The sequence below is a fragment of the Boleophthalmus pectinirostris genome, unplaced genomic scaffold (genome assembly GCF_026225935.1).
Source record: "Boleophthalmus pectinirostris isolate CB_2022bp ecotype Guang Dong unplaced genomic scaffold, ASM2622593v1 HiC_scaffold_2, whole genome shotgun sequence".
In the NCBI taxonomy this organism is placed as follows: domain Eukaryota; kingdom Metazoa; phylum Chordata; class Actinopteri; order Gobiiformes; family Gobiidae; genus Boleophthalmus; species Boleophthalmus pectinirostris.
The window spans coordinates 25,570,519-25,597,622 of record NW_026571152.1 but is presented as its reverse complement, the minus strand read 5'-3'; the positions used below and the strand labels follow the sequence as shown (position 1 = coordinate 25,597,622).

The 27,104-nt window shown below is 38.1% G+C and overlaps 2 protein-coding genes across 2 annotated transcripts; one reads left to right on the top strand and one right to left on the bottom strand.

Moving 5' to 3' along the window:
* Window positions 1–362: 362 nt before the first annotated feature.
* Window positions 363–8,702, top strand: LOC110169483 (aminopeptidase N-like). Its single transcript, XM_020935023.2, is given in 24 exon segments — window positions 363–499; window positions 1,000–1,094; window positions 1,196–1,312; window positions 2,162–2,348; window positions 2,423–2,565; window positions 3,153–3,289; window positions 3,369–3,495; window positions 4,677–4,831; window positions 5,602–5,715; window positions 5,804–5,947; window positions 6,047–6,112; window positions 6,192–6,257; window positions 6,343–6,515; window positions 6,595–6,674; window positions 6,807–6,937; window positions 7,011–7,025; window positions 7,027–7,067; window positions 7,153–7,300; window positions 7,387–7,478; window positions 7,567–7,677; window positions 7,759–7,926; window positions 8,006–8,146; window positions 8,283–8,364; window positions 8,446–8,702. Coding segments are annotated over 24 exon segments (2,841 nt in total). The 3' UTR covers window positions 8,617–8,702.
* Window positions 8,703–11,286: 2,584 nt separating this feature from the next.
* On the bottom strand, window positions 11,287–26,730 carry sv2bb (synaptic vesicle glycoprotein 2Bb). Its single transcript, XM_020935232.2, has 14 exons — window positions 26,495–26,730; window positions 25,486–25,712; window positions 22,059–22,239; window positions 19,654–19,805; window positions 18,801–18,934; window positions 17,324–17,413; window positions 16,627–16,740; window positions 16,464–16,552; window positions 16,183–16,258; window positions 15,771–15,859; window positions 14,585–14,718; window positions 12,652–12,852; window positions 12,414–12,573; window positions 11,287–11,477 (listed from the first exon to the last, which is right to left on the bottom strand). Exons 1-14 carry the CDS (start codon window positions 26,728–26,730, stop codon window positions 11,294–11,296), a joined length of 2,067 nt encoding a protein of 688 aa, XP_020790891.1. The 3' UTR covers window positions 11,287–11,293.
* Between the last annotated feature and the right edge of the window lie 374 nt (window positions 26,731–27,104).

Sequence of the window (27,104 nt, the reverse complement as noted above, 5' to 3'; positions counted from 1 at the left end):
TCATTACAGGCTAATAATTATGTAAAATGTTTTCTATGTCCATTTATGGGACGTGGGGCTGGGAGTGCAACTTCAACTTGAGTTGTAGCAGTGATATGAGTCTGTTGTTGAAGTTAATGAGATGTTCCTAGGCGCTAGGCTCGTTTATAAGCGAGAATAATTTATCACTCTTATCTCTCCCTCGGCAGTTTATCCACACATGTAGTTCTGCTCTGGCACTAATTTATCACCAGCCTGGGAACCTCGTGTCCAGTGAATGTACTGTACTGGAGTGTATCTTTGCCTTTGGGCTGGTTATGCGTGCGCCTTGGAGAAGACCACTTTGTAGCACTTTGGCCTGACCTTACCTCGGGACTGGAAACATGGGGAAATGCTGCCGTGTCAGCAAACTGTGTATGCTGTGTACGGTGCTGGCTGTGGCCTCGGTGGCGACCATTGTCACGATATGGACCCTTGCTCTGGTGGGAGACGAGGGCGACAGTACCGCACCATGGGACAGGTACGACCAACTTTGGTCATCTTTCACCACTTCACAAATATCCAAGGAGGACAGTTAAGAAGTATATTGATTTGATTCTTTAGATGTGTGCTTGTGTGTGTCTTAATTAGGCCACCTCTATTTGTAATTTAAATCTAAAAACAAAAATTCACTTAGAATAAAGGCTAAGGAATTTTGTGATGGAGGAAGTGCGCCCTCCAACGGACTTTTAATAATACTGCAATAAAACATATACATGAGTAAAATGGAAATGCTTTATCGATCTCCTTTGTGAGCTACGCTAGGAACTATTATGTTATCGCAATAGAAATTTAATGCTGTTTTTAATGAAGGAAAGCCTGCTAATTTTTTTATAGTAAATCATTGACAACAGGTTCTTACGTCCTCTATGGATAGAAACCACAAAGAAATAATCTGCAAACATTTAAAGATGTCAAGGAATAAAAATAAAAAAAATAAATTTTTTTTTTCATTTTACCCATTTCTTGTGTGGCCCACAGATATCGCCTGTCTTCTGCTCTGATACCACTCTCCTACAGTGTGACTCTGTGGCCTCATCTCAGCCCAAATCCTGATAATATCTACATCTTTACAGGTAACTGTCACACTGGCTCCAGTGTGTAAAGAAACAGATCATTAATATGTGAACCTAAGCCATATGTATTTAGATGATCTTTTGTTTTATTGTTGTTTCAGGAGAGTCTACAGTGGAGTTTGAGTGTGTGACAAACACTGACGTCATCCTGATTCACTCAAACAAACTGAACTACGTGCTCCAGGAAAATGATCTCATGGTCCGACTCACAGCAGCAGGTTCTTTCATTCACTGTGTTACTGTGGTTAAACTTCAGACACAAGCTTTTACTCTTTTACACACTGCCAGTCATGGTGGCTACCACTCACGCTTCACAGTAAGAAGGTTCTAGGTTCGATCTCCAGTCTATGCGGAGTTTGCATGTTTCTTTCCATGTCTAAACTGGGGTTCCTCCAGGCACTCTCTCATCATGTTCACCCATCAACCCAAAGATGCACTATAGGTAAAATTCTCCAGTGAACGTAATCTGAACAAGTCCAGCTCAAGATCATAGAAATAGGTCCCTGAGCACCGGGCTGTGGTGCTCACTGCTCCCGAGACTGAAGGATGGGTCAAATGCAGAGGAGGAAGATAATTTGGTTCACTGTAAACTGCAGTATTGATCTAAAACTGTTAATTAGTAGAATCTAATAACTAGAGTAGAAAGTCTAATCACTTCCTTCCTTTAAACACAAGCCAAAAATATATGTGAATCCCTGTACACAATGGTGCATAAAAACATAAAAAGTAAGTTTAAAAATATATGGGGGCAGTAGCTCAGTTAGTAGAGCATTTGCCCACTGATCTGAAGGTTGGCAGTTCAAATCCAGCTCTCGACATAAACATCACAGGTTAAGCAGTCAGATCCGCTGACCCACAGGTTGGCTGGTGTGATTCCAGCTCCCACAGATGAATGCTCTCGTTGTGTCCTTGGGCAAGACACTTAACCCACCTTGCCCACAGTGTCTGTGTACACTGGTGTGTGAATGGGTGAGTGGTTCTTTGTTGTAAAGTGCCTTGAAGGTGGAAAAGTGCTATAGAAAAATGTGACCATTTACCATGAATGTATTTGTTTGTATTTTTTGTAGGGGAAGAGCCTGCTCCCAGTATCAAATCCACTTGGCTGCAGCCTACAACACAGTATATGGTCATCCATCTAAAAGAGCAGTTAAAAGCTGGCAACACGTATCAGCTGTTCAGTGCCTTCATTGGAGAACTGGCAGATGACCTTGCTGGATTTTACAGGAGCGAGTATGAAGAAGATGGAGTTAAAAAGTAAAGTAACCTCTCTTTTTGTACAGCTAACATCACACATGTGTATGTATGTTTACCAAAGTGTCCTGGTTCAGGGTTGTTGCCACCTCTCAGATGCACCCCACACATGCCAGAAAGACTTTCCCTTGTTTTGATGAGCCTGCTCTCAAGGCCGTATTCAATATCACTCTGATCCATCCTCGAGGAACTGTGGCCCTGTCTAATGGCAAAGAGATTGGTCAGTCTTATTCCCATCTTTTCACTATGGTACTTATGGTTAAACTCATCATGTGGGGATGTTATTGCCTTGTCTAGAATGTTCCATAGAATAGATTTAACCTATCTGTAACTTACATCACAGTTCAGATCTGTGGAGAGTCACCGCTATTCACAGGAGGAACTATTATATTTTTGAGCAATAGAAACACCCGTAATTAATAAATTCTAGATGGAAATGTTTAATGTCATACCATGGAACATTCCAGACAAAGCACTAACATCTCCATGGAGACAACTTTGCACATTGCACCTTTAAAGCATAACCCAGCTACATGGATACTTATAAAGCTTAAATGTAGCTAAATGTTTTAATAACTATGACTTAACATAGTTTTAAATTGAAATATAGATGCTGATTATCCCCTGGAAAATGCTTAAACTTTTAATATTATTTTTAATATGTGAAAACTGAACTGGAAATCTCTATGTGGGTATTCATTGTTGAGTACAAATTATAATATTTTGAAAAATATCAGTTATCAATAATATAGTGTGTATTTTCAGACATGGTTGAAGTGTAATCAAAATATATGATGGCTTTTTCAGATGTGGTCAACACAACCATAGATGGAATCGCAGTAACGCAGACCAGGTTTGAATCCACTAAGAAAATGTCTTCCTATTTACTGGCAGTTATCGTCTGTGACTTCACTTTCATCAGTGCAGAACAGCAAGGCACCAAGGTAATGATGATGCTGCTTTGAGTTGCAAGATTCAAAGATTTCAAAACAAATGCAAAAGTCAAATTTTGTGTGTGTTGAGATACGGATCTGGGCTCGCAGGAAGGCCATTGAGTCTGGGCAGGGAAACTATGCTCTCAATGTCACTGGACCCATCCTGGACTTTTTCCAGAATTATTACAATATCCCTTACCCTTTAAGCAAATCAGGTGAGGCTATTGTTTAAAGGGCCTATATTACGCTATTTTCTGATCTATGTTGTAATTTTGTTTCCTTATTACAAACACACCTGGACTTTTGTTTTGTTTCATTCACATGTTTAACACACAAACCCTGCATATTTAGGCTGAGTTCTTCTCTCAAACAGAAAAAAATCTGTTCCACTTCGTGATGTAATGTGGTATACGGGAAGTGTTTTTGTTGTGTTTTTAAATTCTATTCTACTGTCAAATACATGGAGTGGTGTCTGTTGGAAAAACCTAATGAGATTTTTCTGTACACCAGAACAGAAGAGATACCAAGGAACAGGTGATGCCTGCTGGAGATGTGGTAGTGACGGTGCTAATCATTTCCGTGTTTTTTGGGAATGTAGGGTCATCCAAGAACACTGGTCAGAGATTCATCAACATCTACAAAATGTTTTTTCATTTCTTTCCCCCTGTCATTTGAAGCCTTGTATCTTGGTAACTTAGTGTTAGATGGCTTTAGCAGCACAAACAAGAGATTGCTCTATATTCTATCAGCAGCAAGTAAAAAGGCAATAATTAGGAAGTGGCTTAAACCTGAGCGAGCAACAATTGAGAACTGGACTGATATTGTGCAAGAGATCTACACAATGGAAAAAGGTTTCATTTTTATTGAAAGTGCAGCTGAACTTATTTTATAAGATGCGGTCTAAATAGAGTATGTTAAGCCAGTGAGATCAGATTTCATATAAAACTACTTCATATTTGCAATGTTTTGTTAATTTTGTAAAAGAGGTTCCCTTGCTTCCCAACTTCTTCTGAGTTTGCATATGTTTTTAAAAAATACAAAAGCAGGATTGTGTGATTTCATTCTACACATTGCAATGTGTAATCTGCTTTTTTAATAAAAAGTTAATTTGAAAAAAAATATAAAAATAAAAAAATTCCCTACTACTGCGTCATGACATTACAAGGTGGAACAGAGCATTTTGAGATTTGAAGATGTAGACAGACTAATAATAAAGGATTAATCAAACATGTGAATGAAATAAAACACAACTCCAGGTATGTTTTTGATGAGGTATTTTAACATGGTTTAAAGCTCCCAAGAGTCAATTCCGTGTAATATAGGACCTTTAAACTCTTCATTGTCATTTGACTCGTCTGGTCAGGCTTAAGTTGTAGTGCTGTTTTTGTGTTAACAGATCAGATAGCTTTGCCCGATTTCTACTTTGGTGCCATGGAAAACTGGGGCTTGGTGACCTACAGGGAGACCAACCTGCTGTACGATCCTGTGGGCTCCTCCAATGGAAACAGAGAGACCACTGTCACCATAATTGCACATGAGTTGGCACATATGGTTAGTGTGGTACTGCTTGGGTATTTAAAGTTAATAAGTAAAAGCACAGATACCAGCGCAAATAAATACAAAGTAAAAAGTATCACCTGAAAAAATGTACCTAAGTAAAAGTATTATAGTACCTGTTTAAAAGTATTTCACACAGATTTTGAGATCTAAAAAAGCTTCTGATGGATTGATTTTGATAAAGATTTATGCAGAATTTTGCTCACCAAAAACAATTGAATCTATCCCTCTATCTACCTTTTCTAGATGTTTTATTTGTTAATTATTGTTTGCACAAATATGTTAAAAATAAACCCCTCAGCCTTTTTAGCAGGTCTCAAATTCTTCTACTTTTCAGTTCAGTAAAAAAAAATGTAGTGGAGTAGAATGTACAGATACCTGCTCTCAAATGTAGTGAAGTAAAAGTAATAAAGATCAGTTTAATTTATACTACACCACTGGGTACATCACTGAAATTCTGGATACTAAATTGGTTCTACTAAAACAACTAGATAGATTATGTATCGTTTTTTCTAGAGGTTTTCTTGCAATTAAAATATGACATAATTTGCTCAACGAGACAACATGCTTTCAAAACTTACCTCTGACTACATTTAAATTTCTGTGTTGAACTAGTAGAGAAATAAAATATCAATGTATATTTATATTATGGACTCCCTTGTTACATAATAACACAAATGCAGTTTAATGATTTTTGTAGAATGATGTAACAGACTAGTATATGTAGGCATAGTTTTAACCAAAAGCATTGTGATATGTTTCAGTGGTTTGGGAATCTGGTCACTCTGAAGTGGTGGAATGAGGTTTGGCTGAATGAGGGTTTCGCATCCTATGTATCTTACTTGGGAGCTGACCATGCTGAACCTGACTGGAACTTGGTGAGGCTATCTTTTATAACCACAAATATATTTGTTTGGTACCATTTACAGTTGTTTATTTGGGTGTTTGTTTTTTTTTTTTTCTCAGAAAGACATGATTATACTTGATGACATCCACCGAGTATTTGCTGTTGATGCTTTGACCTCCTCTCACCCTCTGTCCTCCAAAGAAGAGGACATCCTAAAGCCAGAACAGATCAGTGAACAGTTTGATGCCATCTCCTACAGCAAGGTATTATCTAACCAGTCATACATAGTGGTAGTAGTCTGTGATCCTCACTAAAAAACTGAAATTAAATTGTTGTATACTAACAATTGACACTGTTCAAAGGGGGCTTCTGTGCTGAGGATGTTGTCAGACTTTCTCTCCGAACCAGTTTTTGTCCAAGGGCTAAGTGTAATTATATTTATACTATTGCAATATACATAATTTGACTATTTAAACAAAAGTGTGTAAAACTTTTCTTTTCTTGAAGACTTATCTCACAGCCTTCTCCTATGACAACACTGTGGGGTCATATCTGTGGCAACATCTGAACATGGTATTAAATATTCAGAAAAGCATCACAAAGAGGCCTGTACAAAAGCGAGAAATCATTTTGAAATGTTGTCTTTTGTTGTCAACAGGCGGTGAAAAACAATAGCATGTCTCTGCCTCATCATGTTGGAGAGATCATGGACACTTGGACCCTTCAGATGGGATTTCCAGTGGTCACCATAGATACAGCAACAGGATATGTTTCTCAGAAGCACTTCCTGTTGGATCCTGAGTCGAATGTCACAGTCAAGTCACCGTACAAGTATTGATCAGTATATCACAAAAGATAAATATATGAATTCACCTTGTTTTGTTGTTATTAATGATTCTTTAACATTCAGCTACAAGTGGTTGATTCCTGTGCGTTGGATGAAAGATGGTGTCCTCCAGAGCAATGTGTGGTGGCTCAGTGAAAAGACTGGTATTAAAACAATATTTACTTTTATTGTATCTTCTGTAAATAATGACTAGAACTTTGAAATGTTTACAATTATTTGCTGTATGGGGATGCAAAATAGCAGTGTAGTAACTGCTGTGTGTTATGGTTCTTCAGAGGTGAACTCTGACATGAGAAGTGGAGGGGAATGGGTTCTGGCCAATGTTAATGTAACCGGGTATTATCGTGTGAACTATGATTTGGGAAACTGGGAGCGCCTCTTCATTCAGCTCAATAAAAACCACCAGGTATATTTTACCAAGCTCACTTCAGAACCAATGTACCACATGGTATTAGCCTGTGTTGGCTCTCTCTTTGCAGCTAATACCGCTTGATAAACAGAGCCCAGATAATAGACGATGCTTTCAACTTAGCAAGGTGTGTGCTGATCATACTAATACAACACTTTCAAGTCATTTCTTTGACACTTGAGTTAGTTATTTTCTTTTCTTTTCTGATGTAGGGCCAAGCTAGTATCCACCACACTGGCTCTGAGGACCACCCTGTTCCTGTCTGGGGAGACTGAGTTCATGCCATGGCAGTCTGCTCTGGACAACATGCACTATTACTACCTCATGTTGGACCGCACTGAAGTCTACCAACCTCTACAGGTATCTCACTAAAGACCTGCTGGATGGTGTTTTACTGACAGTGAAACATGACCCACGGTAGTTATTCATAAAACTTGGTTTTCTAGGATTACATGAAAAAGCTGGTGACACCCCTCTTTTTACATTTCAAAAACATCACATCGGAGTGGACTGAGGTTCCAGCCAGACACACAGATCAGTGAGTTCTGTGCTCAGAACACACATTCACATTTTAAAGACCAAATATTGTTTAATGTTCAATGTCGTTGATTTGTACCTATTTGTAGATACAACCAGGTGAATGCCATCCGTATGGCCTGTCAGACAGGAGTCACAGAGTGCCAGGACTTAACCTCATTGTGGTTCAGACAGTGGATGGACAGCCCTCAGAACAACATGTGGATTTACTTATATTATCCATATTTGGTGCATATTGTTACATACACAGAGCTGATTTATTTGTTTATTTATTTTTGTAGGATTCATGCAAACGTGCGTGCAGTGGTGTACTGCAGTGCTATAGCAGCTGGAGCAGAGGGAGAGTGGGATTTTGGCTGGTCCCAGTTTAAAAGTGCTGCTGTGGCCAGTGAGGCCAGTAAACTCATGTCTGCTTTGGCCTGTACAACCAAACCTGAGCTGCTGCAGAGGTGTGTTACTCTGGTTTTACAGCAGAGGGCGCTGTGGGAGTATCTATCTGAAACGGGTCCTGTCACATTTCTGTTGCAGATATTTGTCTTTTACGTTAAACTCAACCATGATTCGCAAACAGGACGCTTCAGCAGTGATCGCTGCTGTGGCCAGTAACAGAGAAGGACAAACACTGGCATGGGACTTTGTTAAAGAGCAATGGGAATACATGTTCACAGAGTGAGTTCTAAGAGTCCACATGTAATATACCTGTAATAATATTTATATTATTTAATAATGAATGGATACAGTTTGAATGGCATATTTATGTTGAAAGTTTAGGAATGTTGCCTTAAAGACATTGTGTTGTCTGTAGGTATGGAATGGGATCCTTTTCTTTTGCTACAATAATCAGTGGTGTCACAGCGAGGTTTTCTACACAGACTGAACTGCAGCAGGTACGTCCTGATTGGCGCAGGAACATCCCTGACTGAGTTATTTTCATCAGGTTATTTTAACATGGCGCGTTTCCTCTGCAGCTAAAGCAGTTCGTGAAAAAGCACGAGCACTTGGGTTTTGGCTCCGCCTCTTTGGCCGTGGAGCAGGCGCTGGAGAGGACTGAGGCCAACATCAAGTGGTTACAGCAGAACCAGCAGGAGGTCCTGGACTGGTTCATTGGACAGACTGGACCGCATATGGTGCTGATGTGATCTGTTTCTATATGCTGACTGAGGCTGGTAAAACAATTAGCATTTGTGTATACTGTTTAGTAGAAACTATAAACATTTATATTCAGGTTGGGCATTTTTATGTAAATATGTGTGTAAGTATCAAAATGATAAATGACAATAAAAAAATCTAAGAGATAAGAAATTACTTATAAGAAATTGACATTGATTATTGAACCCTTATTATTAAATTTTAAAATAAAAACGTGTGAAACACCATGCATTGTTAAACCTTTTATTGTTCTGGTTGAAACAGCAAGAAATACAGTCAACAACAGAAACTGAAGCACTCAACAGTTTCTTCACCCATCAACAACAATAAAGACAATGGCTCAATTACAATACTTTATCTTAACAAAGAACAAATTATGGCTTTTCATTTCACAGCAATGTCATACATACACATACGGCAGGTCTAAAGAAACAGAGACATACAGAGTGAGTGAAGAGCTGCACAGCACTTGTTATAGCAATATTAATGTAGCATTGTACATCTGATCTTATATACTCAAACTGGTCTAGCCCTAATAGAAACAATTATTCTTGATATACAGTAGACTAGTATGCCAGTTGCACATCACTAGGCTCAGTTGCATGGGGTCCAGAGGAGGGCACAGTATATTATGTGTAGTGCTCTTAAGTGAATTGCTCAACTCACTTTTTATACAGTATTTATAAGGTGTATTGAAAGTGCACAACACATGCTTGACTGTTTTGGAATTTTCTCATAGCAAAACCCAGTCTGAGAAGGAAAAGTCTACATAGACTCTCAAGTCAATAAAGGTATTGGTGCACAATGCAAAACACTAGATTTTAATGTTCTTACTGAGGTTAAGCAAAAATGTCAAAATCACAGTGTAAGTGGCTTCAGGCTAGTTAAAGACTATGGCAAAGTAACATGGCTTTTTATCTACACATTAAAGTTTCACTGGAAAACATACCTTAACATACTTTTCCTTATCTCTGGCTGGGTCTTACTATTGTTAATTGTGTTATGTTTTTATCCCACAGTTTGCAACTAAAAGTAAATGAAAAGTTCAAGCTGCACTAGGTAACTTTTTGGTTTGGGGTCCGTCACCTGCTTGTTTCTATGGATATGTCATTGCTCTGCTTGGAATGTTCCACAGTATGACATTAAACATCTCTCCTTATATTACATTAGATTACAGATGGTTTTATAGCTCAAAAATATCTAGAAAAATAAACATTCTGACTGTGAGCGGGGTTACCTCTCCACAGATCTGACCTGTAACTTGGTCTGGTTTGGTCTCCATGAAGATAAAAAGGATTAATGCCATACTGTGAAACATTCCTGACAAAGCAATAACATCTCCATGGAGAAAAGCATTTGATGGACCACCAGAAATGTTACACAATGCCCCATTAATTGAATTGGTACAGACATTATTGCTATTTTTACTTAAATTTGATATAGCACGTTACTTATTTTGCCTGGTATACACTTCATTGATTCCCTTATTTCATTACAACTATTGGTAAGAAAGAACTATACAGTGAATACAAGCAATATTGTTTGGTCAAAGCAAAGTCAACATGAGCAGAGGCAGACTGCAGTGAAGCATCCTCTCTCGCTGTTCTCTGTGGAAGACATTTGAATACAGAGACCCAATACAACCCAAATAATAAACACACAGACCTACGACGCAATAAAAGCAAAAATAAAAGACAAACATGCAGCCACTCTCAGCACAAGACTCTTGAGTATCAACAGGGATATTTTAAACAACAAACTGTACAAGATCCAAGCTGTTAGGTCGGTCACAATGTGCTGAAATCTGAAGTAGTGAATGCAGGTGACAAAACTGTAATAAATAATAATAAAAATACATACATAAAATAAAAATGGACACTATGTATGTACAAATACAAACAGAGAGGAACATTTTTTTGTGTTTTATCTCCCACAAGCAGTATAGCTTATCTTAGTTTGCCATTGGAAGTTATACAGGTGTCGAAGAAAACGAAAAAACTTTATGAAGAGAGAAAGTTGTATGTTGAAAGTTGGAGTGTGCTAAGCTCACTGCACAGAATCACTTCTAAAATGATTCATTCTCGTAATTAGCATTAGCATCATTATGGCGTTAGTAGATGAAGATGTAGCCTCCGTGCATATAATCACAAGTTAGATGAACATTTAATTGAATCTTAATGATATGTTAATGTCCTTGATGGGATCAGGGTACAGGTTAAACTTTCCAGCGTTGTGTATCTAAGATGGGTGTGAGACTGTATGTAAATAAATCTGTGTGATTGTATTATGGCTCATGGAAGGGTTAATGAGGGCAAATGTCTATTTAATTTGCTTAGTTTTGAAAAGCCAGCAAAATGTAATGCTTGCAATGTAATGTCATTTCCAGTGATCATTTTGACTGATTAAGTGAGCATGGAGAGAAAATTATGAACGTTTTACAAATAAATTAAATTAGTCATGGTAAATATGTGCTCTTACCACAACCAAAATATTCAAAAAAAAAGTGAAACACTAAATAGGAAATCTCACTCAAACTGACCGCACACTCTCAAATGATGATGAAACATGATAAGAAGCAGGTGACAGTGTTTGGCATTGTACATGAATCACATATACGTTTCCTCACCCGCTCCCCTTCACAGAGTTTCCAGGGGCTTTCTTTCTGTCTCACAAAAGGATTTTCTCTCGCGTGTCTGGGAGCCTCAGAGCCACCAGGCCACCGCCCACCAACGCGGTGAAAGACAGCAGGATGGGAATGGCTTTGGTGATGCCCACAAAGCTGGCGAAGATGGAACTGCCCAGAATAGCTGCCAGTTTACACAGGGCGTTTAGGACCCCAAACGCTGTTGCCCTGAAACACACAAAGCAGACAAACTGGTAATGACCATTTGCAATTGACTCTATGAGCCAAGAACACTGCACTGCTATGACTTGTACTGTTGCCATTGCACTAACACTACCGTGATGTTGCATTCATAAGGAGTGTCATCATTATACTAAAATTTATAACTCCAATAGTCTCTGTGCACAGCAGCTGCTTGCTACTCATGGTGTCTCAAAGCTAATGGTTTATTAAAATAAAAAACACAAAATAAACAAAATTAATTAAAATAAAGACTACCCAATCATTTTTTATGTAGAATATTTCAGTTTGTCGCATTATTTTAATCGGCTGTTTATTATGCCTCCAAATTTGCAGTAGCATTAGCACTGAGACACAAAATCTCACTTTTTAACCGAAGTTTCCTTTCGGTCATGTATTCATTTTATTTGTGTAGTTTTTAACATGTTGTCTGTCACATTCACAGGCAGATCTGTGTCCACTGTCTTATCTTTAAATATTTGTTAGTTTTAGCATGATTCGCCAAAAACCTCATAAAGATTGAATTGGACAGGAAGTAGTGACACTAACAGTGAGGTTGCTGGGTGCTGTTGCGCACAGGCATGATAATAAGTTGGATTCAACAATGATGAAATCATTCACCTTTTTAGTAATGTTGCATTGTAAAAAATGTAATTTGCAACAACAAGTATAGTCATTTCTTCTATATTACAATTTGATCTTCTGCGAGTTGTGATGTACAGATCCAGAGCACTATTCTTTTTACCTCATGTTTTCTTGTTTCATAAACTGTTCTATTTATTGCATTTTATGTTTGTTATGCTTTTTAGTACTTAGTCATTTAAAATTTACAGGACTTTGGTCAGTAATGACTGTACTTTCAAAGTGCTTTATAAATAAAACTTGACCTTGATTCTATATCATCAAAACTGAACCGCCATGTACCTTTTTGAGGCAGGGTACAGCTCCACAGTGACCACTTCAATGCCATTCCAGGCTGCCACACTCACGCCACAGAAAAGGCACTGCAGCGCGATGATTGCTGATTGGCTGAAGCTCAAGAAGAGAAGGAATGTACAGCCTGCGGATATGAGCATGGAGCCACCTGGGAGAGAGGTTAAAAGATTAGGATTAGCTCAGAAAAATCGCACTAACTTGTATAGGATAAATCAAATAAGCTCACCGATTATCTTGACTCTTCCAATCTTCTCCATGAAAAGCGCTGATATAATGTTGCCGGGCAGAACAGCCAAACTGCCCAAGAAGCTGACCAGATATATAAGGACGTCGTTCTCCTCCACAATGTCCAAGTGGCAGCCATGTTTGTTGTGTTCAAAGGTGGTGTTCTCCATCTTACAGTCGATGAAACGCTCCTCCCAGAGATCTGAAAAAACAACAAGAAAAAAACACTGTTGTTAAAGATGCATTCTGTATCTTTTCTGGTAGGGGGTGGAGATGTTATTGCTTTGTCTGGAATGCTTCACAGTATGTGTTGGAGCCATATTGCGCTTCTTTACCTCCCGCCTCTGTGTGGCGCTATATATAATTTGCTGCCCTATAAAAGGGGAGGAAATTGTGCACACAGGTGTTGCACCGTGAAGGTATACAGTCTTTTGAACGTCGTCGTCGTCGTGATATATTGAGTGCTGAATCTGTGTATTTTTGGATGGCTATAAGGTACGCCAATAAATGTTAAGGAACACAGTATTTGGACTCTCTTTTTATGGAAGACACGCGTCCGAGACACCACACATGCTGCAGCCATAGCGGACCTTGCACAGGGCAAGTTTTGGCCGCTACAGTACCTTTCAATCTTCATGGAGATCAAACCAGACCAATTAACAGTTTAGATCTGAGTAGAGGGAACCCCGCTCACAGTCAGAATACCTGCTAGGTATTTTTGAGATATAAAACCACCTGTAATTGAATAAATGCAAGGTAGAGCTGTTTAATGTCATACTGTGGAACATTCCAGGCAGGTAGAGGAGTGATATATCCATAGAAACAAGCAAATCAACCAAAAAGTTACACAGAGCACCTTTAAATGGTTGGATTGTGCAGTGCCATAATGTGCTCAGTGTTGCTTCATTGTTAAAAAAAAAAAAAAAAAAAAAGAAAGAAAGAAAGAAAACCCAATATATATTACCCCCAAATGGGTTCAAAAACACCATATGAGTAAATAAGGCGCACTTCATTGAACCAGAAACACCACAAATCTTTTTAGTTTTGTTCAATATATTAGTGGAAAAGATTTCCAAGGTCATTTGGACAAGGCAAATAACTTCTCAAACAAATTGATGAAAAAAACAACAACATTGTACATCTTTGAAACTTGTTCAACTGTTGTAAAGCAATATTGGTAATTAATATTTCTATCACAAAAGTAAAAAAAAGACACCTTTTATTATTTTGAATGTGTGAAACAGAGTACATTTTATGAAACTTAAGTACTACTTTAACTTCTACATGGTGAATGGCTGTTGGACCATATGATACTTTCATTAGAAGATCATATTTCATCTTATTACATTGCACTTATCCTGTCTGTGTTGAGACTATAAATTGCCTAAGAACAAGGTCCACTGTAATGGAGGCAGTGGGTCATGCAATGTCCTGGAGAGACCAGGTCTACGCATATTATTAAGATTTAATATGGCTATAAATGATAGTGACATGTTGAAGTGTCTGTTCATTACTAGGAAATGTTCACCTTTCTAAATATATTTATGGTGATGTGTGTTAAAGGGTCACCAGTGAAACAAACTAAAAACTAAATTACCTTATAAATTACTTTACTGTTCTAAAATCATCTTTACACATGATTTTGCGACCTCAGACAAACAAATGAGCACAACACATGCATTCTACATAAAAAAAAATAAAAATAAATAAAAGAAAGGGGACATACTGGCTTTACTTTAGCATTTGTTTAGGCTGTAGTGAGTTTTCACACAATCTTAAAAGTTTTTGTCTGTGTTTGCTAATGTGTGCATTGCGTCGCCATAGTAACTGCTCAACATTCCTACAATACAGATAGGCTACATGTAGAACACCTCCAGCGTGATGCCAATGCAAAGTGTCAACTGGGTTAAATACATGTTTGAGTGCAGACCTACCTGTGTTAGTGAAGACAGTGGAGCGGATGGTACAATTCTCAAATATTGTGTCTGTGGACCTGATGTTCTCAAAACGGCAGTCCTCAAACAGGGAGTCTTCAAACTTCACTGATATCATCTCTATGTTGATGAACCTATGAGCATGGCATGGACACACACAGACAAACTGACAGGCCAAAACAATATGGACTTCTATCGCCATGGCTGTGGCAGACCCAGAGCTGACAGAATGTGATAGTATGTTACATCAAACAACTGAGCCATTCTGTCACTTTGAGCTCTGCAAAACGCATAGAAGTTTAAAGATATACAGTATTAAGATAACTGTATATCTGCCCTGTATATTCTCTTTGAAGGTGAAGCTTGTCGCATAAAGATAAACTGGTTTTGATATTTCAGAAGCATCTTAATTGTAATGCAGGGAGCCTGTTCTATGCTGAGTTGGCCACATTCCACTGCGGAGAGGTAATAAATGGTGAATTGAAGGACACTGAAGGAAATTGTTGTTTCAAAATACGCTAAACTAGTGTGTGAAAGTATTTATTATGAAAATAAATGACCACTATTGAACTATTGTCTGTGTGAAATACTTTGTTTTTCCAGATGCTCTTCTAACCATTACATTTTGTATTCATCCAGACTTGGAACTGGAGATGTATTTGCCTGTCACCTTTTAATGAGTCACTTTGTCTCATGATTTCAATTGGTTGTTCAGTAACAATGTGAATAGCTGAAAAAGAATAGTCTTGTTTTAAATATGCTATTAAGATGATCTCTTAGTTTATTAAGTATCCAGGAGCATCTCATAGCTCAAAACCAGAATGATATCTTTGCCTGCTTCACATCGATGAGTTATGAAATCCTACTATAATATACACCACTGTCTTCCATATGTTGCAGTGTGAAGGGCACAGAAACTCACAGTTTACTGCTTTCACAATGCATAATGAATCTGACTCTCCATTAGCATATGCAATAAAGTATTGACTGTTAACATATAGCTAATGCTCAACACAAGATCATGCTACTATGAACACAGAATGAAATGATAAAGTACAACAATTACATTTAATTATAACTAATTACAAATTACTGTCTACATAGATGTCTTATTATCTTATCTTTTTCTTTTTATCTGACAAAAAATGCTGCAGGGTTCAGGTGTGCAGCTTCAGACTTTACTCACTTATCGTGGATGTACTCCCCCTCCTTGTGAATCTGGTTCTCCAAAGAGAAGTTAAAATGGAAATTTTCTACTCGCTCTTTATGGAACACCTGAGAACACAAGAGGGAACGGTGCATTATTTTTTATTTACTGATTGCAGAAGACAAGTTTATGAGGCAATCAGCCTAAAGACATAACGGGCATAGAATATTTATAAATATTTTTTGCTGTTTTCTTTATTTGGGCCTAGAGTCTGTACAAGCACTACACTCACAATCCTCACCAACAAAGATCTGTATCCAATGACACAACAGAGTGTAAAATGTGCAGTCCTAAGTCCATTTACTTTAAAATGGAAATCCCTCATCAGTAAGTGTAGAGCACTTGCCAGTGCTGTAATGATTTTGAGGAAGACAGATGCTCTGAGTGTTACCTTGACTTTGGACTCGTACTCCTCGTACTGCAGATGCTTGATCATGTCAGGGAACCACACAGACAGACCATAATAACTGCAAAACAAAAGGTAAATGTGCACTTTACTTCTATTGTGGTTTTCTCCAACTGCTGAGTGCGATCATGTTTTTTTTTATCTAGTTCTTGATGGTCCATAATAATTGTAACAATCTGGTTAGATAAATTGAATAAATAATGATAAATAATGAACAGTCTGTGTTTGTGAAATGTTTTGAAAAAAAAAAAAACTGGATTTCTTACCTGAAGGCCATACAGAACCAGATAATGGCCATGAACAGAGTGGCAAATCTCAGCTCCACAGACAAAAGAGATGCAACATTTCTCAGGACCTTTACAAGAGAAAACACATTAATATTAGGCTTATTCTCAATTTCTATTCCAAACTTTTACAGTATGGACTCACCAGTTTACAAAGGGTCAGTGAACGCACCGCCCAGCGCTGCACTGGAGTTCCCGTGGCTGCCTGGATCTCGATGAACTCATCTTCTGCTGTTTTAGGAGCCTTGATATGAGTTACCTGAATGCCACACATATAATGTTAGTAAATGCACTTATAACTTTCTTTCAGGGACAAATCTACACTATGAATGCAACTCTAAGATGGAATATGGAAATGTACAGCAAACACTTTGATTGCATACTATTGTGATTAATTAAAGGGCTCATATTGCTCCATATTTCTGATTTGTTATATGTTGTTTCCTCATCACATACCATACCTGGAGTTTCATCCACATACGTTTAACACACAAACACTGTATATTTAGGCTAAGTGATGCCTTGTGGTAATACAGGAAGAGCTCCACACCAAACACTTTCACTAGAATCATTTGGATCATTTCAGTCCTTGAATTGCCAATCTCTACTAAACAAAAGTTAAAAATGTAGCTGTTAACTTGAAAACTAATGATTCATGACATCACAATTTGAACAGAGAATTTTGAGCCTTGAGGAAACTCCCACAGATGAATCCTGCCATTGTGTCCTTGGCAAGACACTTAACTCAATCACACCCAGTGTCTCTGTACACTGTTGTATCAATGTGTGAATGGATGAGTGGTTCCTTGTATGCATGTATGTATTATCAGAAAAATTCTCACTGTAAAGACTTTCTCCGGTTGCCCCTTGGCTCTCCAGTTGGTATCATGGACCTGCTTCAGAATCATCCAGGCTTCATCATGTTTGGCATTCTGTCACAAAACCAAAACAGAAACACACCAAATATTAGAAAGATGAGCAAACATACTGAAATTAGTGCTGTCATGCGATTAAAAAAATTGAGAGATTAATTAATTATGATCTGTAATTAATTAATCTAATTAATCTCATTTTAATCTCACCTAAAAATTGCTGAGAAAAGCCTTCAATTTGAGGTATTTTTATTTAAATTCATTATTACATTATTGTGGCAGATCAAAAGACTGATATAGATTTAAAAAAGTGACTTTATAAAGTAATTTATTGTTTAACAAATCTCTCCAAATTGGCTGTTGAGCCCAAGTCTTAATAAATAAGAAACTGTTTGCTGTAAAGTAGCAAAGACGAGGAAATCTGAACATAATAACTTTTGTCTACTTAAAGACAATAAAAAGTCCAGTCTTTCCTTAACCATATTAAAAATATTATTGATAGAGAAATGCTTTATATATGAGATCACTGGTTTTAGTCCTTGTTTTAGTCCTGGTTTAGACCTGCTTTAGTCCTACTTTAGTCCTACTTTAGTTCTGGAATGGGTTAGTCCTGGTTTAGTCCTGGTTTAGACCTGGTTTTAGTTCTGGTTTTAGTTCTGGTTTAGTCCTGGTTTAGTCCTGGTTTAGTCCTGGTTTTAGTTCTGGTTTTAGTTCTGGTTTAGTCCTGGTTTAGACCTGATGTTAGTTCTGGTTTAGTCCTGGTTTATACCTGGTTTAGACCTGGTTTTAGTTCTGGTTTTAGTTCTGATTTAGTCCTGGTTTAATCCTGGACTAGATTAGTCCTGGTTTTAGTCTTGGTGTTAGTTCTGGTTTAGAGGCGCACAGGAGGAAGCGCGGTTTACGCAGCGTACGCGAGAAAACACGATCCACACGCGGCTCACGGGAGCACGTCGGTGTCCGTGCAGTAACTACGGAAGGAAACGTGGTCCGCGCGTTCTCAGGTTGATGACGATGATGAAGGTGTGTGTTTGTTTTTACCTGTGCACTGCTGACTCTGTTCTACTGGCTCTTCAACCTCGTCCATTGTGTGACTGACGCCGTCAACGTTAACATGACGTTCACATCGCTCTTACTGCGCGCGTTTTGTGTGGGTTTCCGGCAATGAGTGGAATTACCGAAATAAAAAAAAAATTATAAATGTGTGTTTGTGTGTGTGTGTTGTTGTCCCAACAACACATAAAAACAGATTTTATAATAAAGCAACTCGCATACAGAGACAGTAAAGTTAGAGATTAAAAATGAGATTAACGCGATTAAAAAACATAACGCGCTAAATATGACTGTAATTAATTAATCGCAATTAACGCGATAATGTGACACCCCTAACTGAAATACATTTAGCATGCACAGGAGGCACAGTGGAGTGATGGTGGTGCATTGGTCTCACCTCCAGCAGGAAGCGGGGGCTTTCAGGCATGAAGGTCAGCCCCACCAGAGAGGCTATGGCCGGGAGAGCAGCGACCAGCACAAAGACCCTCCAACTGTGGAACTGGAACTCTGTGCCCATGCTGAAGCCCCAGCCTGCACACATATAAACACACAGGCACAGCAGAGAAAGATATGTTTTATTAATTACTTGATTGATTGAGATAGTGGTGCCCCTCTAATTTTCTTCCCCATGATGTAAAAGAAAGTTGAACAATATATTGGTACAACAAAAATGTACAGATTTATTTCCAACTTTTTCCCTAATATTAAAATTAGAAGATCAAAAAATGACTGCTTGAAGATTTAATATAGATGTTTCATTATGTGGCATTTTTAACCCATTAAATACAATGATTAATTATAATTATTCAAATAAGAAGATACTTATTAGATACCGTGAGATACTTTAGATTCAACAGATATAGTAGGTCTGTTACTCAAATTTTACTTAATTTTACTCTGAGTTTTATTTTAAAACTATCTGACTAGAAAGAATGGACTTGGTTGGAACTACAACAAGTGAACTGATTTGTGCGCTCAAACAACACACAAACATCATACATCACACATACAGTCACAAGTTAGCCAACATTAATCAACACTTTTTTTCACTCTCACCTTTGTGTTGAAAATAAACCTAAAGCCATGTATTTTTGCTTGAGCTTTCAGACCAATTTTAAAACATTATTTGTCTGTGTTTGCTAATGAGTGCATTGTGTCATCATGGTAACTGTTGACCATTAGGCTAATAGACATACATGTAGAACACCCCCAGCATGATGTCACTGCAAAGTATCAAAACACAAAAGTACCATATCTGGGTATGATTCCCCAGGCTGTGAACGAGGCGTAGATCCCTCCCATCATCCAGAACATACAGAGCCAGGACAGGTGCTCTCCTCTTTTGTCCATTTGCAGAAACTCAGCGAAGTATGTGTAGACAATAGGAACCGTGCCTCCAATCCTGCCAAAGACAACACATATTCAAACAATTATCAAAAGTCACCTATCTATCACGAGGGAGACAAGCAGGTGACAGCACTACGCTACACTACAGTTCAGATCTGTGGAGAGTCGCCCCTATTCACAGAAGAAATTATTGTATTTTTCAATAGAAACACCCACCCATGAATAAATGCTGAATGGATATATTTAATTATTTAATGTTGTACCATGGAACATTCCAGGCAAAGCAGTAACATCTCCATGCAGACAAGCAGGTAGTGAGTGAATGAGTAATCTAAAAATATGCATAAAGTACAATATATATGTAAAATGACAGCAAATACGCAGGATAAATAAAGGAAAAGTACTCAAATTGCATACAAAGTAACAGTCAATGGACCAGTGTCCAATAAAATAACATTTAAGGTGTTTAGATTTTGCTTTCGTACCCTGTTGCTTTCCCTGTGTTCTCTATGGGTTAGGGAATTTAACAACCAATCTCCCAGCTGACCCATACCAACACAGTATTTACGATCCATCTGTGCTAACAATGTCCTACACTGACTTGCCCTCACTTTATTGGCCAGCTGCTAGTCTATATTCAAACTTGGTAGCCCTAGCAGTAAAATCCATAATGTGAAAAACTGCACTGAAAATACTTATTGACAGTGTATCTCAGGGTAAAAGAAAATTGAATACATTTAAATCAAAAGCGCCTTGTAGGGTGTGAATAGTGGCGCATGCTCGTTGCCTTTGCTCAGAGTGTGTGACCTGATTTCTGAGTAGGTCCCTGTAGATTTGGGTTATTTTAAGATGGCGTTCGGTGCAGCGTCAGCCCGCCCCACTTGGTCTGTCTGATGGGTGTGTATATATGAGATATAAATTTACAGGGATGCTTTTCCTGCTGTGCTGCAGTGCTCATAAAACATGCAGAGGTTTGATGAACATATGGCTGCAGCTTGAGTCGTAATAACAGATTTAATGGGGTTTAAATGTCCTATATTACACTAAACTGACTCTTGTGAGCTTTTGGCCATGTTATAATGTTGTGTTTTGTTTCATTCACTCGTCCCTATTCACAGTAATGCCGCATTATTGGGCTACCGGCCTTCCCAAATATCAAAATGCTCTGTTCTATCTTGCCATTTCATGAAATGGTAGTTTTCAAGTTAACAGCTGCCCTTCACCTTTTATTCTGTAAAGACTGGCAATTCATGGGCTGAAATCATCCAAATGATTCTCATGAAGGTTTATATCACATATCACGTCATAATGTGAAACAGAGTGTTTTCTGTTTGAAAGAAGAACTCAGCCTAAATATGCAGGGTTTGTGAGTTAAACATGAGTGAATGAAACAAAACACAACCCCATGTATGTGTTTGATGAGAAAAGAGCATTATAACATAGATCAGAAAATAGAGAAATATAGTCAATTTAAGCAAAAACTAAACCTAGAAATGGCCAAAAGTGACTACAATGCAATACAGTATACATTGAGCCACTATTATTTATCTCTTGTATGCATATATGTAATTAAAACTAATTTACAAAAGCTAAGCAAGGTTGGGCCTGGTTAGTACTTAGATGGGAGACCACAGTGGGTGCCACAGTGGGGCAGCAGACAGGTCACACTGTTGTTGTATCTTTTACCCACCTTGTCTAATATGCATGTGATGTGTGAGTGAAAAATTGGTAGGTAGCAGAGGAGCAGATGGCAGAAATTGACAGAGGTTGGGGAGATGGTAATTAGAGAGTTGACATATTCATTGTTCATTTAAATAACCCGTACAGGTAAGTTGAGACAGGCTTGACATTTTCAAAAGGCCACTCCAACTACAAAATCACTTTGATTTTGCATAGCAACATACAGCTTATGTAGTAGCCTAAATATGGCAGAAAAAGCTGAAGTGGCTATGACATTTAGTTAACTTGCATGAACAGAAATTAATCAAATGAAAACAAACATTAAAGGTCCTTTATTACACAAAATTTACTCTTGAGAGGGTTTAGTCATGTTAGAATGTTGTTACCTATCATAAACACACTCAGATTGTATTTTGTTTCATTCATACATGTTTGAGTAATCCTTTATTATTTTTCTGTCTACATCTCCAAGGCTCAAAATGCTCTGTTCCACCTTGTGATGTAATGAAGAGACTGCTTGAGAATAGAACTCTGTCTAAATATGCAGGGTTTGTATGTTAACTCCAGGTATGTTTTTGATGAGGAAACGTGCTGTAATGGTGATGGGTGTAGGTGATGTTGTAGTTACCCGATCCCAGAGAGCAGCCTGAAGAAGAGGAAGAAACCGTATCCTTGGGCAAAGGAGGACAGGAAGGCGAACACACAGTTGATGGCCAGAGCCACGATCAGACACTTTCTCCGGCCGAGTTTGTCTGCTAGTCCTCCCCACAGGAACGCTCCCACCATCATGCTAAGGAAGACCACCAAACCTGCAACAAATCACCATAAATTCACTCAAAGAAATCAAAGACATGTTTTTCTCTTTTTTAGCATAAATGATATGTCCACACATTCCTGTTAGAATATCTCTTCTAAGCCAGATGGTGAATGGTCAGTCCCAGGACAGTTGCCCGGGTAAAGTGTTTCTAATGCACACTCTTGGCTTGTTGGCACGCATTAAAGCCGGTAATTCAGAATTTACTCAATCGCTCCAATTCCTAATGGACCATGTGCTTTATTTACACAAAAGCAATCATGAAACTCTTTCTTCACTTCATTAAGAAACTCAAAGGACAAAATCCTCCAATATATTACTAGTGGTAAAAGACATTATGAAATTCAATTGTCTACACTGCCACAGAAGAGCATTTAAGTGGATATTTGTATTTTTCAAGTAAAAACCTCTTCTCTACTTTGACATGACTGACTTGGAACATGTCAAAAAGTATAAAATAGTAGTAGTAGTAGTAGTAGTACAATATTAGTTATTAGTTGTTGCTGTATTGTTAAAAAGTCTACAGGTATATTTTATGGACAGATTTACTGTATAATTGTATTAGAGCTGGACCAACTTGTTGAGTCCGTTTGAGTCACACCTACTTGATCTAGCGCAGCCTAGTTTTCGCCAGTTGCTGTATTTGTGCCAACCATGCTGCCAACATCATACACATGGGGCAGATGGTACCCCACAGGAGGGGGACGGCAAACATGACTCAGCTTCGGAGAGCCAAAACCACCCCGCTGCCCTCACTACCTCTGAGACTACTTACTTCAGTGACAGAAAAAGAACCATGATAATTAATGACCTGTTTGTGGTTAGATGAGTAACACATCAATCTTTAAATGATGTGTTTTGGTCCAATAGTGGGATGTAGAGCAGAGCTGAAAGGCAAGGTCAGGACACAGAGGATCGATAGCTGTAACTGTGCTGAGTCACAAACACCCACACCATGAGAACTCAGCAACAACACTGGGAGAGGTGCACAGGAAAACAGACCGGAGCCGTGTAGAGAATTCACAACTCTTTCTGTCCAACAGCAATACAAATTTAAAGACAAATTAATGTTTTAAAGGTGGTGATGATAACTGCAGCACAGGTAATTCTTAGTGTGTGGAAAAATCCTTCTCCTCCAGACTTTAAAAGATGGATGGACAATTTGATAAAAATAGTTTCATATGAGAAATGATTGGCAAAGTTGAATGATAAAGCAGACGTGTTTGTAAAATCTTGGGCACCTATTTTTGACTAGTGCCTATGACAGGTTCGACTGCTTATTCTGATGAAATTCAAATGAGATCATTGTGTTTGAGATTTTTACACATTTCACTTGTCTTCCCAATGTGTACTTTTATAGTATTGAAATGATTTTTTATTTCCAACAGGTTAAATTGTGTAGAATTTAGAGAGTCCTGAAAACTTGCCATACGCACTTTAACTGTGTGGTTTTTTTTTACTATCGAGTATGTGCACTTATGCCAAGATATAAGAAGATCATGACAATGTGCTGCAGTCTGTTATATGTTAAAAATGGCAAAATAAATAATACAAATAAATAAATAAATAAAGACAAATAATTATACAACATTGACTTTTGGAGCTTTCTACCATGTTATAATGTTCCCTCATAAAAGACATGTCTGAAGTGATTATGTATGTCATCCACACATGTTTGAGTAGGGCTGTAACGATATCCAAATCTCACGGTATGATATTATCACGATATGCATCTCACTGTACGATATTTATTGCGATACTTTGAAGAGGCTAATGTAATTGTAGATGGAACGCTTTTTTGCTTTTAAAATACCTTGACAAGATCTTGGTGTGAATTATTACTGTCATCATCCCAAGAAGTCAAGTAAAAAACATGTATCTTCATTATGGTTGCACTGAAATGAATCATGGGATATGTAGTTCCCAATGTTCATAAGCTGTTGCTACAGTAAAACCATACATTTAAGCAAAGGAACTTTTGATGAATTTGATATATTGTGACAGTCTACAATATTATTGTGAGACTTTTGACGATACAATATCACAATATTTCGGATACTGTTACATCCCTATATTTGAATAATCTTGCAATCTTTCACAATTCAGACCCTCCTTATGGTCGGCAGTAAAGTCATGTCCAAGACTCACAAGCCTACGTAACCCATGTTCCTGGGTTATAAGTTAAAGGTGCATTATGTAACTTTTCTGGTAGAGGGTCAGGCAGTTGCTTGTTTAGTAGTACTTTAGACTGGAGCCAGACATAAACTGTAAGACTTGCATATATTCTGAATGGCCCATTAGCTAATAGCACTGCAGCATTCACAGAAGAATTATGGACAACTCTGAAATGCTGTAGGAAGTCATTTGGTCAGTGGCAATGTGTTACTTACTAATTAAACAGAGCAGATATACAGATACAAATGTAATATTGATGATAAAGTAAATACATATTTCTATTGGTAATATAAGTCCTCAGCTCTTGACTTCTTATTCTGAGTTTAGTGTAACTACATACTTAATTAAAGACCCTTTATAAAACGCAAAATTGATTCTTGTGAATGCTGTTGCCTCCTAAAAAACATACTCAAAGTTGTGTTTTGTTTCACACTTGTTTGAGCAATTCTGCATTACTGGGTTGTCTACAGCTCCAAAGGTCAAAATGCTCTGTTCCACCTTGTGATGTTAGTTGGTAGTGGTTACAACTACCTTTTACCTTTTGTTTAGTTTAGTAGAGATGGGCAATTCCACGTCTGAAATTATCCAAATGGTGGGAGTTGGGAGATGGGAGATATGGAGTTTAAAAACACAGTGGAGTTTTCTGTGCGTTAAACATGTGTGAATGAAACAAAACAAACTCCAGGTATGTTTTTGATGAAGAAACAACATTATAACATAAATCAGAAAACAGCATAATATGGGCCCCTTGAAGCTATACCTTGTAATTTTTTGTAAGATAAGATGATTACTTTGCCTAGAATGTTCCACTGTATGGCTTATAACGTATCTGTCTTGCATTAATTCAGTTACTAGTGTTTTATGGATACTAAATGACCTTGCATACTGTAAGCTAGGTTGATTTTCCACATATTGATCAGTAACTTGATCTAGAGGCATTATCTACGTGTACATATAGATAAGTTTACACTGCTGAATATTCTAAGCAAACAATATCCACAGAAACAAGCAGAACCCTTGACCAGAAAAGTTACACAGTGCATTTTTAAGACAGGACAATCCTTACCCAGCATCCCTTTCTCTGCGTTGGATAAACACAGGTCCTTCTCAGCAGAGGGTAAAACAAAAGCCACCACGAAGCACTCAACTCCGTCAGCCATGAGCGCCAGCCCCAGCACCATGAAGAGGGTCCACTGGAACTTCCCGTGTCCACAGTCCTCCATGATGTCCTCGTACTGCTCGGACAGCTCCTGTAGTTCAGAGGCAGCACTGGCCCCACCTCGAGACTTTGTCCTACAGCAGAAAGCAGATGCATAGAGGATTCAAGACATAATTCACAAATGATAATGTAATTTATTTTTACTTTTAGTTGGTTCAAATCAAAATCCAAAATCCAAATCTGCCCAGTTTGTTGTAAACCAAACTGATGTTACGATTAGTTCACGCAATTTAATGTTACAAATTTTTGTTGCAAACAAAATCAACATAAATCATAAGTTGGTTCTCCACTATGATGAGAAATTATAACTTCTAATCATTTAACAAAACACTACATTAGCCTTGCTTTTGTGGAGGTCAGAGCAACTGTGGGTTTAACAGTTTAACAGTTTTGTTTCATTCACACATAATGGAGTAATCCTTTATTATTAGTCTGTCTACATCTCCAAAGCTCAAAATGCTCTGTTCTGTCTTGTGATGCCATGAAGCAGTAGTTTTCAAGTTAACTACCTTTTACCTTTTGCTCATGAAAACTTCCAAATGTTTTGGTGAAAGTGCATGAAATATGAAAACACAGTGGAGCACTTCCTGTACTACCACATGACATTACAAGTTGGGACAGATTGTTTTTTGTTTGAGAAAAGAACACAGCCTAAATATGCATGGTTTGTGCATTAAACATGTGTAAAAGAAACATAACACAAATTCAGGTATGTTTGTTATGAGGAAACCACATTATAACATAGACAAAAAATGTGCAATAATATGGCCGTAATAGAAACACTTGAATGCAACCACTACAACTTTAATCACTACTTTTTCATCTTCTTCTATGACAAGGTTATGTTTACTCTTACCGTGCGGCCCTTTGTGTGGCCTTCACTTCATCTGGATGTGGGATCCCCTGGTACTCCCCCTCGTACATCTGGTCCTCCTCATCGTGCCCCTCTGTGACATCACTGGCAGCATCCTCCTCTTGAGCGGGATAGTCCGCCTGGTACCCGTAACCGTCATGGCCGCCGCCTTCTCCGTATGTCCCATAAGCATCTCCTCTGCCTTGGTGATAGTAATTGTTCTGGTAGGGGTCAGCCATCTTGACTTACAACAATGCAGGATATTGCTAAACTGTGGGTGGGGAGTTTTAAATGAACTCAGTTGAATATGTCCATTGGTAACAATCGCTCTCACTAAATCCTGCAAATCCACAGAAGTTCCAATCAGGCATGAGTCTTGTGCTGTATTGAAGCAGCAGTTTATGGATGATATGTTGTGATCTGGTTCGTATTGTCACAGTTCAATTCTGAATTGTGAGTCCACAATTTTTCTTCTTTTCTGAGCCCTGAAAAAAAAGCAAGCACAATTTAGCTCAAATAAAAGGCAAGCTCTCAAGAGTTAAAGTTGCTACCCCAGTATTGAACTGCATTTTATTGTCTTCCTTTACTGATTCTCTGCAGGCCCAAAACAAAA

Excerpts from the sequence above, each read along its gene's own strand:
- sv2bb (XM_020935232.2), bottom strand. The coding sequence starts at position 26,730 with ATGGCTGACCCCTACCAGAACAATTACTATCACCAAGGCAGAGGAGAT. Across the intron at positions 12,853-14,584 it reads CACTGTCTTCACTAACACAG|ATCTCTGGGAGGAGCGTTTC; the intron begins GTAGGTCTGCAC and ends TTGTTTTTTCAG. Across the intron at positions 12,574-12,651 it reads TGGAAGAGTCAAGATAATCG|GTGGCTCCATGCTCATATCC; the intron begins GTGAGCTTATTT and ends CCTCTCTCCCAG.